This window comes from Salmo salar, chromosome 13, assembly GCF_965601325.2.
Source record: "Salmo salar chromosome 13, fSalSal1, whole genome shotgun sequence".
NCBI lineage: Eukaryota > Metazoa > Chordata > Actinopteri > Salmoniformes > Salmonidae > Salmo > Salmo salar.
This window is the reverse complement of record NC_138303.1, coordinates 85,588,657-85,601,582: the sequence shown is the minus strand read 5'-3', so window position 1 is coordinate 85,601,582 and position 12,926 is coordinate 85,588,657. Positions and strand designations below refer to the sequence as shown.

General features: G+C 43.7%; 1 protein-coding gene across 1 annotated transcript in view; it reads right to left on the bottom strand.

Annotated features, from left to right (window-relative positions):
- The window catches only part of LOC106567848 (glutamate receptor 3), a 116,955-nt gene that overhangs the window by 45,522 nt on the left and 58,507 nt on the right, over positions 1-12,926 (bottom strand). The window contains exon 4 of the mRNA XM_082960406.1: positions 9,884-10,071. Coding sequence (XP_082816532.1) covers positions 9,884-10,071 — 188 coding nt within the window. The remainder of the gene's footprint in view (positions 1-9,883; positions 10,072-12,926) is intronic.

Below are 12,926 nucleotides of genomic sequence, written 5' to 3'. Positions count from 1 at the left end.
CGCCAACAAATCCATTCAGTTTGAAAAACCTTATAGGAAACATGTTTTATGAAAAAAAACTAAAGCGCTAGATAATTTATTTAGTTATAATCTATGAGTTGGGAATCACATCGCTAATTAATCAAACTCTATATATCAGATGAAATGTCATCCTGAGTATAACAAACACAAAGCTAAACAACTGGTATAAAATGATATTGTTAACAATAAGATTAGTGAACCCATTCCAAGCTTGTGCAAGCAGACATAAACAAATCTAAATCAACAGTAATGTGCTATTCAGTGGCTGATCACCTAGGAAACAGGATGAGAGAGGAACCATGGTTAATAGTAGCTGTTATTCCTCAGTGAAAATGTAGCCTAGGAGCCAACCTCAAACCGCGGCTAGATCAACAATAAGATCCAACAACAAGTACGGGTCCCGTGTGGCTCAGTTGGTAGCGCATGGTGTTTGCAACGCCAGGGGGGTGGGTTCGATTCCCACGGGGGACCAGTATGAAAACATTTTATGAAATGTATGCATTCACTACTGTAAGTCGCTCTGGATAAGAGCGTCTGCTAAATGACTAAAATGTTAATTTATTTTTGTTATGTTGCACCATAACCCCCTTAAAGAGAGAATGTTCCCTCTGTTTGTGGTGTGTGAGGGTATTATGAGGCGCCAAGAGTTTCAGCCATACTTACTGCCCAGTTAAATGTCTTAGAGAGTAATGGAGAAGCCCTGTTAAATGTCTTAGAGGGTAATGGAGAAGCCCTGTTAATTAAATGTCTTAAAGGGTAATGGAGAAGCCCTGTTAAATGTCTTAGAGGGTAATGGAGAAGCCCTGTTAAATGTCTTAGAGGGTAATGGAGAAGCCCTGTTAAATGTCTTAAAGGGTAATGGAGAAGCCCTGTTAAATCTTGGAGGGTAATGGAGAAGCCCTGTTAAATGTCTTAGAGGGTAATGGAGAAGCCCTGTTAAATGTCTTAAAGGGTAATTGAGAAGCCCTGTTAAATGTCTTAGAGGGTAATGGAGAAGCCCTGTTAAATGTCTTAAAGGGTAATGGAGAAGCCCTGTTAAATGTCTTAGAGGGTAATGGAGAAGCCCTGTTAAATGTCTTAAAGGGTAATGGAGAAGCCCTGTTAAATGTCTTAGAGGGTAATGGAGAAGGAATAAGAAGTACAAAGCTGGAGAAGCCAGGATAGATCTCTACTAATGGAGATGGTACTTTCAGAGGTATTGAAGGAATGGAGGCAGACTGAATGGCAGACTGAGGCTCATAAAAGGCTTCTTTGAAGGGATGGAACCCTGACAGAGATCTATGTGGGTGAATCAGACTCTCTCGAAGAAGGTCCTCTTAGTATTTGAAAACAAACAAGGGCACGGCCAAACTTTTAATCATCTTTTGTAGAATGAAGATTACTACTACAAAATATTCCATTCATGCACACACATAAAGGACAACTAAATAAGTGATTTTTAAACCTAAGAACCACAGCTCATTAATTGTGCGTGTGTGCGTGAGTGCGTGTGATAATTATATTTTTTCCACAGGTATAAAAGTATAAATGGGGTACTGAACCCTGGTTGTTGATTCATTCAGTTGATAGACATCAACTGACTGGTCCGATTCACACACACCAATATAACCGAACTTGGGTACTCTACAGCTCATAACCAAAAATCGGTCATTCTGCCCCTGAGCAAGTGCCGAAGACGTGGATGTCGATTATGGCAGCCCCCCGCACCTCTGATTCAGAGGGGTTTGGTTAAAGACACATTCCAGTTGAAGGCATTCTGTTGTACTAATCTAAGTGTAGTTCAACGAATCCCCTAAGCTTCTGCAGTAGCGAATGAGTCTTAAAGGGCCAATGCAGCCGTTTGTATCTCAATTTCAAATCATTTCTGGGTAACAATGAAGTACCTTATTGTGATTGTTTTCAATTAAAATGGTCAAAAAGAAACAAAATAGCTTATTAGCAAATAGCAATTTCTCAAGCAGGAATTTAGCTACAGTAGGAATGTCAAGGAGTTGGGAGGGGAATACTGAAAACGAACTGTTATTGGCTGAGAGGTTGGTCTATTAACTAATTTACCGCCTAGTGATGTCACCAGGCAGGCCAAACCTCCATCCCACCAAAACAGGCAGAAATGTCATGCAGACTTTTCAAACAGCTCCTACACTAAAAGGGCATTATCATAATTTTCACAGTATTATTCCAACCTCATAGAGTGGAAATACAGTATATGAGGTTGGAATAATAATTGTTTTAACTGTCAAGGTCAAAACATATTGATTCAATGGTTGTGACGATGAGGAGAGGTCTGTCCGTGATAAAAAGATGCTCTGCTTTTTTAACACCACACTCTTGATTATTGTCAAGTCATATGGTCAAGTGCTGCAAAGAAGGACCTAGTTAAGCTGCAGCTGGCCCAGAACAGAGCTGCATGTTTTGCTTGTCATTGTAAACCATAACACTTAGGCTTCAACTTCCAGTTTATACAGTCATGGCCAAAAGTTTTGAGAATGACACAAATATTAATTTCCACAAAGTTTGCTGCTACGCTACAGTGTCTTTAGATATTTTTGTCAGATGTTACTATGGAATACTGAAGTATAATTACAAGAATTTCATAAGTGTCAAAGGCTTTTATTGACAATTACATGAAGTTGATGCAAAGAGTCAATATTTGCAGTGTTGACCCTTCTTTTTCAAGACCTCTACAATCCGCCCTGGCATGCTGTCAATTAACTTCTGGGCAACATTCTGACTGATGGCAGCCCATTCCTGCATAATCAATACTTGGGACTTTGTCAGAATTTGTGGGTTTTTGTTTGTCCACCTGCCTCTTGAGGATTGACCACAAGTTCTCAATGGGATTAAGGTCTGGGGAATTTCCTGGCCATGGACCCAAAATATCGATGTTTTGTTCCCTGAGCCACTTAGTTATCACTTTTGCCTTATGGCAAGGTGCTCCATCATGCTGAAAAAGGCATTGTTCGTCACTAAACTGTTCCTGGATGGTTGGGAGAAGTTGCTCTCGGAGGATGTGTTGGTACCATTCTTTATTCATGGCTGTGTTCTTGGGCAAAATTGTGAGTGAGCCCACTCCCTTGGCTGAGAAGCAACCCCACACATGAATGGTCTCAGGATGCTTTACTGTTGGCATGACACAGGACTGATGATAGCGCTCACCTTGTCTTCTCCGGACAAGCCTTTTTCGGATGCCCCAAAAAATCGGAAAGGGGATTCATCAGAGAAAATGACTTTACCCCAGTCCTCAGCAGTCCAACCCCTGTACCTTTTGCAGAATATCAGTCTGTCCCTGATGTTTTCCCGGAGAGAATTGGCTTCTTTGCTGCCCTTCTTGACACCAGGCCATCCTCCAAAAGTCTTCGCCTCACTGTGTGTGCAGATGCACTCACACCTGCCTGCTGCCATTCCTGAGCAAGCTCTGTACTGGTGGTGCCCCGATCCCACAGCTGAATCAACTTTAGGAGACGGTCCTGGCGCTTGCTGGACTTTCTTGGGCGCCCTGAAGCCTTCTTCACAACAATTGAACCACTCTCCTTGAAGTTCTTGATGATCCGATAAATCGTTGATTTAGGTGCAATCTTACTGACACCAATATCCTTGCCTGTGAAGCCCTTTTTGTGCAAAGCAATGACGACGGCATGTGTTTCCTTGCAGGTAACCATGGCTGACAGAGGAAGAATAATGATTCCAAGCACCACCCTCCTTTTGAAGCTTCCGGTCTGTTATTCGAACTCAATCAGCATGACAGAGTGATCTCCAGCCTTGTCCTCGTCAACACTCACACCTGTGTTAACGAGAGAATCACTGACATGATGTCAGCTGGTCCTTTTGTGGCAGGGCTGAAATGCAGTGGAAATGTTTTTGGGGGATTCAGTTCATTTGCATGGCAAAGAGGGACTTTGCAATTAATTGCAATTCATCTGATCACTCTTCATAACATTCTGGAGTATATGCAAATTGCCATCATACAAACTGAGGCAGCAGACTTTGTGAAAATTAATATTTGTGTCATTCTCAAAACTTTTGGCCACGACTGTACATATACTGCTCAAAAAAATAAAGGGAACACTTAAACAACACATCCTAGATCTGAATGAAAGAAATAATCTTATTAAATACCTTTTTCTTTACATAGTTGAATGTGCTGATAACAAAATCACACAAAAATAATCAATGGAAATCCAATTTATCAACCCATGGAGGTCTGGATTTGGAGTCACACTCAAAATTAAAGTGGAAAACCACACTACAAGCTGATCCTGCTGGAGGTCATTTTGCCTGCTGGAGGTCATTTTGCAGGGCTCTGGCAGTGCTTCTCCTGCTCCTCCTTGCACAAAGGCGGAGGTAGTGGTCCTGCTGCTGGGTTGTTGCCCTCCTACGGCCTCCTCCACGTCTCCTGATGTACTGGCCTGTCTCCTGGTAGCGCCTCCATGCTCTGGACACTACGCTGACAGACACAGCAAACCTTCTTGCCACAGCTCGCTTTGATGTGCCATCCGGGATGAGCTGCACTGCCTGAGCCACTTGTGTGGGTTGTAGACTCCGTCTCATGCTACCACTAGAGTGAAAGCACCACCAGCATTCAAAAGTGACCAAAACATCAGCCAGGAAGCATAGGAACTGAGAAGTGGTCTGTGGTCCCCACCTGCAGAACCACTCCTTTATTGGGGGTGTCTTGCTAATTGCCTATAATTTCCACCTGTTGTCTATTCCATTTGCACAACAGCATGTGAAATGTATTGTCAATCAGTGTTGCTTCCTAAGTGGACAGTTTGATTTCACAGAAGTGTGATTGACTTGGAGTTACATTGTGTTGTTTAAGTGTTCCCTTTATTTTTTTGAGCAGTGTACTATACACATTTTACAAACACAATCTACACTGCTCAAAAAATAAAGGGAACACTAAAATAACACATCCTAGATCTGAATGAATGAAATAATCTTATTAAATACTTTTTTCTTTACATAGTTGAATGTGCTGACAACAAAATCACACAAAAAGAATCAATGGAAATCCAATTTATCAACCCATGGAGGTCTGGATTTGGAGTCACACTCAAAATTAAAGTGGAAAACCACACTACAGGCTGATCCAACTTTGATGTAATGTCCTTAAAACAAGTCAAAATGAGGCTCAGAAGTGTGTGTGGCCTCCACGTGCCTGTATGACCTCCCTACAACGCCTGGGCATGCTCCTGATGAGGTGGCGGATGGTCTCCTGAGTGATCTCCTCCCAGAACTGGACTACAGCATCCGCCAACTCCTGGACAGTCTGTGGTGCAACGTGGCGTTGGTGGATGGAGCGAGACATGATGTCCCAGATGTGCTCAATTGGATTCAGGTCTGGGGAACAGGCGGCCCAGTCCATAGCATCAATGCCTTCCTCTTGCAGGAACTGCTGACACACTCCAGCCACATGAGGTCTAGCATTGTCTTGCATTAGGAGGAACCCAGGGCCAACCACACCAGCATATGGTCTCACAAGGGGTCTGAGGATCTCATCTCGGTACCTAATGGCAGTCAGGCTACCTCTGGCGAGCACATGGAGGGCTGTGCGGCCCCCCAAAGAAATGCCACCCCACACCATGACTGACCCACCGCCAAACCGGTCATGCTGGAGGATGTTGCAGGCAGCAGAACGTTCTCCACGGCGTCTCCAGACTCTGTCACGTCTGTCACGTGCTCAGTGTGAACCTGCTTTCATCTGTGAAGAGCACAGGGCGCCAGTGGCGAATTTGCCAATCTTGGTGTTCTCTGGCAAATGCCAAACGTCCTGCACGGTGTTGGGCTGTAAGCACAACCCCCACCTGTGGACGTCGGGCCCTCATACCACCCTCATGGAGTCTGTTTCAGACCGTTTGAGCAGACACATGCACATTTGTGGCCTGCTGGAGGTCATTTTGCAGGGCTCTGGCAGTGCTTCTCCTGCTCCTCCTTGCACAAAGGCGGAGGTAGCGGTCCTGCTGCTGGGTTGTTGCCCTCCTACGGCCTCCTCCACGTCTCCTGATGTACTGGCCTGTCTCCTGGTAGCGCCTCCATGCTCTGGACACTACGCTGACAGACACAGCAAACCTTCTTGCCACAGCTCGCATTGACGTGCCATCCTGGATGAGCTGCACTACCTGAGCCACTTGTGTGGGTTGTAGACTCCGTCTCATGCTACCACTAGAGTGAAAGCACCGCCAGCATTCAAAAGTGACCAAAACATCAGCCAGGAAGCATAGGAACTGAGAAGTGGTCTGTGGTCACCACCTGCAGAACCACTCCTTTATTGGCGGTGTCTTGCTAATTGCCTACACTTTCCACCTGTTGTCTATTCCATTTGCACAACAGCATGTGAAATTTATTGTCAATCAGTGTTGCTTCCTAAGTGGACAGTTTGATTTCACAGAAGTGTGATTGACTTGGAGTTACATTGTGTTGTTTAAGTGTTCCCTTTATTTTTTTGAGCAGTATATTTTACAATAGTTATATTTTGTTTCTTTTTAGTCCTGGCCTCCCTCTATTTCTGTTGTCCATCCAGTTTGATTTCTATTTGCCATATATTTGTAACTGTGCTATTTCACAAAAGTTCTGAACCTATAAACATTTTGGAGACACATTATATTTAAATTTGTTATCTTGTTGTTATTAGTCCCACCCTTCAGCTCCATTCAACCCCTCCCATCTATCGCTTAACACCATCCATATTGGATTTCAAGTTGCCATATATTCTTCAACTGTGCTGTGATGCTTCACAAAAGTACTGAACCTTTCTATTCTCATAGTTTCTACAGATTGTAAATTATAGATACACATTTTTGCTAAAATAATTATTACAGTGGGGGAAAAAAGTATTTGATCCCCTGCTGATTTTGTACGTTTGCCCACTGACAAAGAAAGGATCAGTCTATAATTTTAATGGTAGGTTTATTTGAACAGTGAGAGACAGAATAACAACAAAAATATCCAGAAAAACGCATTTTAATGAGGGAAATAATATTTGACCCTCTCTCAATCAGAAAGATTTCTGGCTCCCAGGTGTCTTTTATACAGGTAACGAGCTGAGATTAGGAGCACACTCTTAAAGGGAGTGCTCCTAACTGCAGCTTGTTACCTGTAAAAAAGACACCTGTCCACAGAAGCAATCAATCAATCAGATTACAAACTCTCCACCATGGCCAAGACCAAAGACCTCTCCAAGGATCTCAGGGACAAGATTGTAGACCTACACAAGGCTGGAATGGGCTACAAGACCATCGCCAAGCAGCTTGGTGAGAAGGTGACAACATTTGGTGCGATAATTCGCAAATGGAAGAAACACAAAAGAACTGTCAATATCCCTCAGCCTGGGGCTCCATGCAAGATCTCACCTCGTGGAGTTGCAATGATCATGAGAACAGTGAGGAATCAGCCCAGAACTACACTGGAGGATCTTGTCAATGATCTCAAGGCAGCTGGAACCATAGTTACCAAGAAAACAATTGGTAACACACTACGCCGTGAAGGACTGAAATCCTGCAGCGCCCGCAAGGTCCCCCTGCTCAAGAATACATATACATGTCCGTCTGAAGTTTGCCAATGAACATCTGAATGACTCAGAAGTCAACTGGTGAAAGTGTTGTGGTCAGATGAGACCAAAATGGAGCTCTTTGACATCAACACCAAACCGCCGTGTTTGGAGGAGGAGGAATGCTGCCTATGACCCCAAGAACACCATCTCCACCATCAAACATGGAGGTGGAAACATTATGCTTTGGGGGTGTTTTTCTGCTAAGGGGACAGGACAACTTCACCGCATCAAAGGGACGATGGACGGGCCCATGTACCGTCAAATCTTGGGTGAGAACCTCCTTCCCTCAGCCAGGGCATTGAAAATGGGTCGTGGATGGGTATTCCAGCATGACAATGACCCAAAACACACGGCCAAGGCAACAAAGGAGTGGCTCAAGAAGAAGCACATTAAGGTCCTGGAGTGGCCTAGCCAGTCTCCAGACCTTAATCCCATAGAAAATCTGTGGAGGGAGCTGAAGGTTCGAGTTGCCAAACGTCAGCCTCGAAACCTTAAAGACTTGGACAAGATCTGCAAAGAGGAGTGAGACAAAAGCCCTCCTGAGATGTGTGCAAACCTGGTGGCCAACAACAAGAAACGTCTGACCTCTGTGATTGCCAACAAGGGTTTTGCCACCAAGTACGAAGTCATGTTTTGCAGAGGGGTCAAATACTTATTTCCCTCATTAAAATGCAAATCATTTTATAACATTTTTGACATGCGTTTTTCTGGATATTTTTGTTGTTATTCTGTCTCTCACTGTTCAAATGAACCTACTATTAAAATTATAGACTGATCATTTCTTTGTAAGTGGGCAAACGTACAAAATCAGCAGGGGATCAAATACTTTTTTCCCCCACTGTATATTATTGATCAATTGACTATGACTTTTCAAATCACCCAGTATTGCTATCTGCAACGTTAGCTCCAGGTAAATGTTACAATTCTTCCACCATTCCTGGACCTGTTACCAAAAACAAGCTACATATGGACAGTACCAAAATAAATGATCTAATGACTCTGCTTCCTCACAGCAATATCTGCAGAGCTGGGAAGATTGTATCCCACATATATATAACATTCTATTGGTTGCAAGAATTGTGTATAATCATTTATATTGAAAAATTTGAGATTTTGAATCCGTTGTCATTTTGCATGTCAAATCATAAACCATGTGCCATGGAATTGGTACATCGTCAAATCTCACCACACACACACACACACACACCCACACACACACACACACTACATGTTAAAGGTTTGGATGTAAATTGTAAAGTCTTTTGTCTGTAATGTTATATTTCTCGTTATGTGTCGGACCCCAGTAAGACTAGCTGTCGCCATGGTGCCGGCTAATGGGGATCCCAATAAAACAAAAAATTTAAATATATACACTCACTGGCCAGTTTATTAGGTACACGGACATGGACCGCTCCTACAGACAATGAGTCACGTGGCCGTGGCTTGCTATATAAATCAGGCAGACAGGCAGGCATCAAGGCATTCAGTTACTGTTTGATTGAACGTTAGAATGAGCAAAACGAGTGACCTAAGCGACTTTGAGCGTGGTATGATTGTCGGTGCCAGGAGCGCCGGTTCCAGTATCTCAGAAACTGCCGTCCTCCTGGGCTTTTCATGCACAACAGTGTCTAGGGTTTACAGAGAATGGTGCGACAAACAAAAAACATCCAGTCAGCGACAGTCCTGTGGGCCAAAACAGCTCGTTCATGAGAGAGGTCAAAGGAGAATGGCAAGAATCCTGCACGCTAACATGCAGGACACAAATAGGCAATTAACGGTGCCGCACAACAGTGGTTTGCAGAACGGTATCTCGGAACGCACAAATCGTCGATCCTTGGCACGGATGGGATATTTCAATACATGACCACACCGTGTTCCACTCCTGTCAGCAAAAAACAAGAAGCGGCTCCAATCTCCACGCAATCACCAACATTAGACAATTGAGGAGTGGAAAAACATTGCCTGGAACATGACAGCGAGTTCAGTTTACTTAACCAGCCTGCACAGTCCCCAGAGCTCAACCCAGTAGAGCATCTTTAGGATGAGATGGAATGGGCTGTTCACAGCATTAATGTACTGTCGTCCAATCTGCAGTAACTGCGTACTGCCATCGCGTCAGCATGGACCAACCTCCCTGTGGAACAATTCTGAATTGTAGAATTCCCCCGAATAATTCAGGTTTTCTGGAGGCAAAGGGGGGTCCGACCTGGTACTAGATGGATGTACCTAATAAACTGGCCAGTGAGTTTATATTTAAAACAGCAAAATCACGTTTTTGACTGCACTGGGCCTTTAAGGCCCACAGTACTATACCTGTTCCAGGATGGTGTTGATTCTTCCCACCTCACAGTCGATGAGGAAGCGTTTCTCCTGCCTGCGGTCCATCTCCTCAATGATGCGTTTGTACTCTGTAGGGTCTACTATGCTGCCCACCGACCGGGCTGTCACCTGCCAGTTACTGGCCACTGCTGACTCCATGATGGCTTGAAGGATAGAGAAACCTGGAGAGGAGAGAGAGGGGATCAGTCACATACTGTAGAATGGCAAAGGTGGGTTTGTGGTCGTTTGCAGAGGAGAGCGGTGTACTTAATCACGTCATAGTTACTGTAAAGTCAAAATACAAAGCTCTTTGACAATAAAATCTGGGCACATATTCTAGTTTAACGTTTCAATGTCACGTGCACAAGTACAATGAAATGCATTTCTTGCAAGCTCTAAACCCAACAATGCAGTAATAACATAAGAGAACAAAAACACACGAGAAATAAAAGAACATGAGAAAGTAAGAAGCTACAGTTCCAATACCATATTTCCAATGTGCAGGGACACTGGAGTGATAGAGGTAGATAAGTATATTGGTAAGGTGACTAGGCATCAGGATGTATGATAAACAGAGTAGCAGTGGCGTAAATAAAGATTGTATGTGAGTGTGTGTGCGTGTGTGTGTGTGTAGTCAGTATGAATCAGTCGAGGCTGCTGAGGGTAGGACGGCTCATAATAATGGCTGGAACGGAGCAAATGGAATGGAAACCATGTGTTTGATGTATTTGATACCATTCTACTGATTCCGCTCCAGCCATTACCACGAGCCTGTCCTCCCCAATTAAGGTGCCACCAACCTCCTGTGGTATAAATGTGTGCATGTTATGTGTGTGTTGGAGTGTCAGTGTGCGTGAGTGTGTAGAGTCCTGTGAGTGTGCATAGAGAGACAGTGCAAAAATACAAATAAAATACAAGGGTCAACTCAGTCTGTGTAGCCATTATGTTAGCTATTTAGCAGTCTTATGGTTTGGGGATAGAAACTGGTCAGAAGCCTGTTGGTGTCAGATTTGATGCACCGGTACCGCTTGCCGTGCGGCAGCAGAGAAAACAGTCTATGGCTTGGGTGACTGGAGTATTTAATGATTTTCCGGGTCTTCCTTTCATCGCCTGATATAGAGGTCCTGGATGGCAGGGAGCTTGGCCCCAGTAATGTACTGGGCTGTCTGCACCACCCTCTGTAGCGCAATGCGATCGAGGCCGGTGCTGTTGCCATACCAAGCAGTGATGCAGCCAGTCAAGATGCTCTCAATGGTGCCGCTGTTGAACGTTTTGTGGATTTGAAGGCCCATGCCAAACTTGTTCAACGTCCTGAGGGGGAAGAGGCACTGTCACACCTTTTCACGACTGTGTGTGTGTGTGGACCATTTTAAGTCCTTAGTGATTTGGACCCCGAGGGACTTGATGCTCTCAAACCGCTCCACCGCCGCCCCATCGATGTGGATGGGGGCGTGCTCGCCCTCCCCCCTTTCACATTTCTCACTTTGCATCATCGTCAATTTAAAGGTTCTGTTTTGTACTGTTTGTTAACCAACTTGTGTAGGGTATGAATATTTCATGTTTTCTGTCCACTTGAATGGTATCACTCTGTCATAAAAACAACCACAATAGTCTTTGAGCCCATGAGAAAAAACCTCCCAAAAGACAGCCCTGTCAATATCACATTTCATGGGTGAAATAAATGGTATAGTAGTGTCACGTTCTGACCAGTAAAGGGGTTATTTGTTATTGTAGTTTGGTCAGGATGTGGCAGGGGGTGTTTGTTTTATGTGGTTCGGGGTTTGTTGGGTTATGTTATTATGTAAGAGGGGTGTTTGTTTAGAGTGTTCCGGGGTTTCTGGACTATGTTCTTGTTAGTTTATTTCTATGTTAGTTCTAGTCTTTCTAGGTTTATGTTTAGTTAATGGGGTTGACCTTCAATTGGAAGCAGCTGCTTCTCGTTGCTTCTAATTGAAGGTCTTATTTAAGAGGGGTGTTTTTTCTATGGGATTTGTGGGTAGTTGTTCCTGGTTTTGTGTCTGTGCACCTGACAGGACTGTTTAGTGTCGTTCGTTGTTTTGTATACGTGATTTGTTTTTTTTTTTCCTTCTTTTGATTTAATAAAGAAGATGAGTATACATGTTCCCGCTGCACCTTGGTCCAATCCTTACGACGCCCGTTACAAGTACGTAAAGTATGTCAAATGGAAAAGTAGCTTATAGCTTCCAGGACAGGCAACTAGAAATTCTAGTCTGGGATTTTTATGATGGGGAACTGTTTCGCAGAAATACTACTTGCAATGCCAAGAAGCTTTGGAGGAAAATTTCAATTGAATAGGTTTTCATTTCAGCTCCCAGTGTCTCGGCTGTCACAGTATGTAATAACTGAATTAATGTGATTTAAAATTCAAATTGTGAAGTACTTCATGTCAATGATACAGTGTTACCCCTCCAACGTATAGGTTATAATGGATCTCCCAGTGCTCTAGGTCTGACGAGCAGGCCTTATTTAAACAGTCTAAAGGGGCGGAGTTACAACCCAGGACATGTTTTCGTTTCAGGAGATCAATGCATCGTCCATTATGTCAACTCAAGGTCAAACTGCGGGCCTGAAATGGGGGGTTATACAGCGAGAGCTGCACATCTTTATGGGTAATTGCCTTATCAAAATATGAATGTTATTTAATAACACTCCTTACACCACAATGAATAATGATGTGCTACCACTGGATTATTGATGCATAGTAATATACAGACCTAGACTGGGTAATGAAAGAAAGCATGGATGGACAAAATAAATCTGAGATTTGCATATTTCCATTACCTGGCAGGAAAACATATACACGTATCAGCGATGGTGGAAATGTGTGGTGGCAGTAGGTCATTATGTGGTAACTTGTAAGTAATAGACAGATAAAATGGTGCAGTTGAGGAAGGCTTTGTGCGAGAGCAAGCACGCTATAGTCGGCTTGGCTAAATGGGCAGAGGCAGCAACATGTGCTCGGCTATCTCTTCCTCTTAGAGCTTGGGATAAAATTGCTGATTCAATAAAATTATGA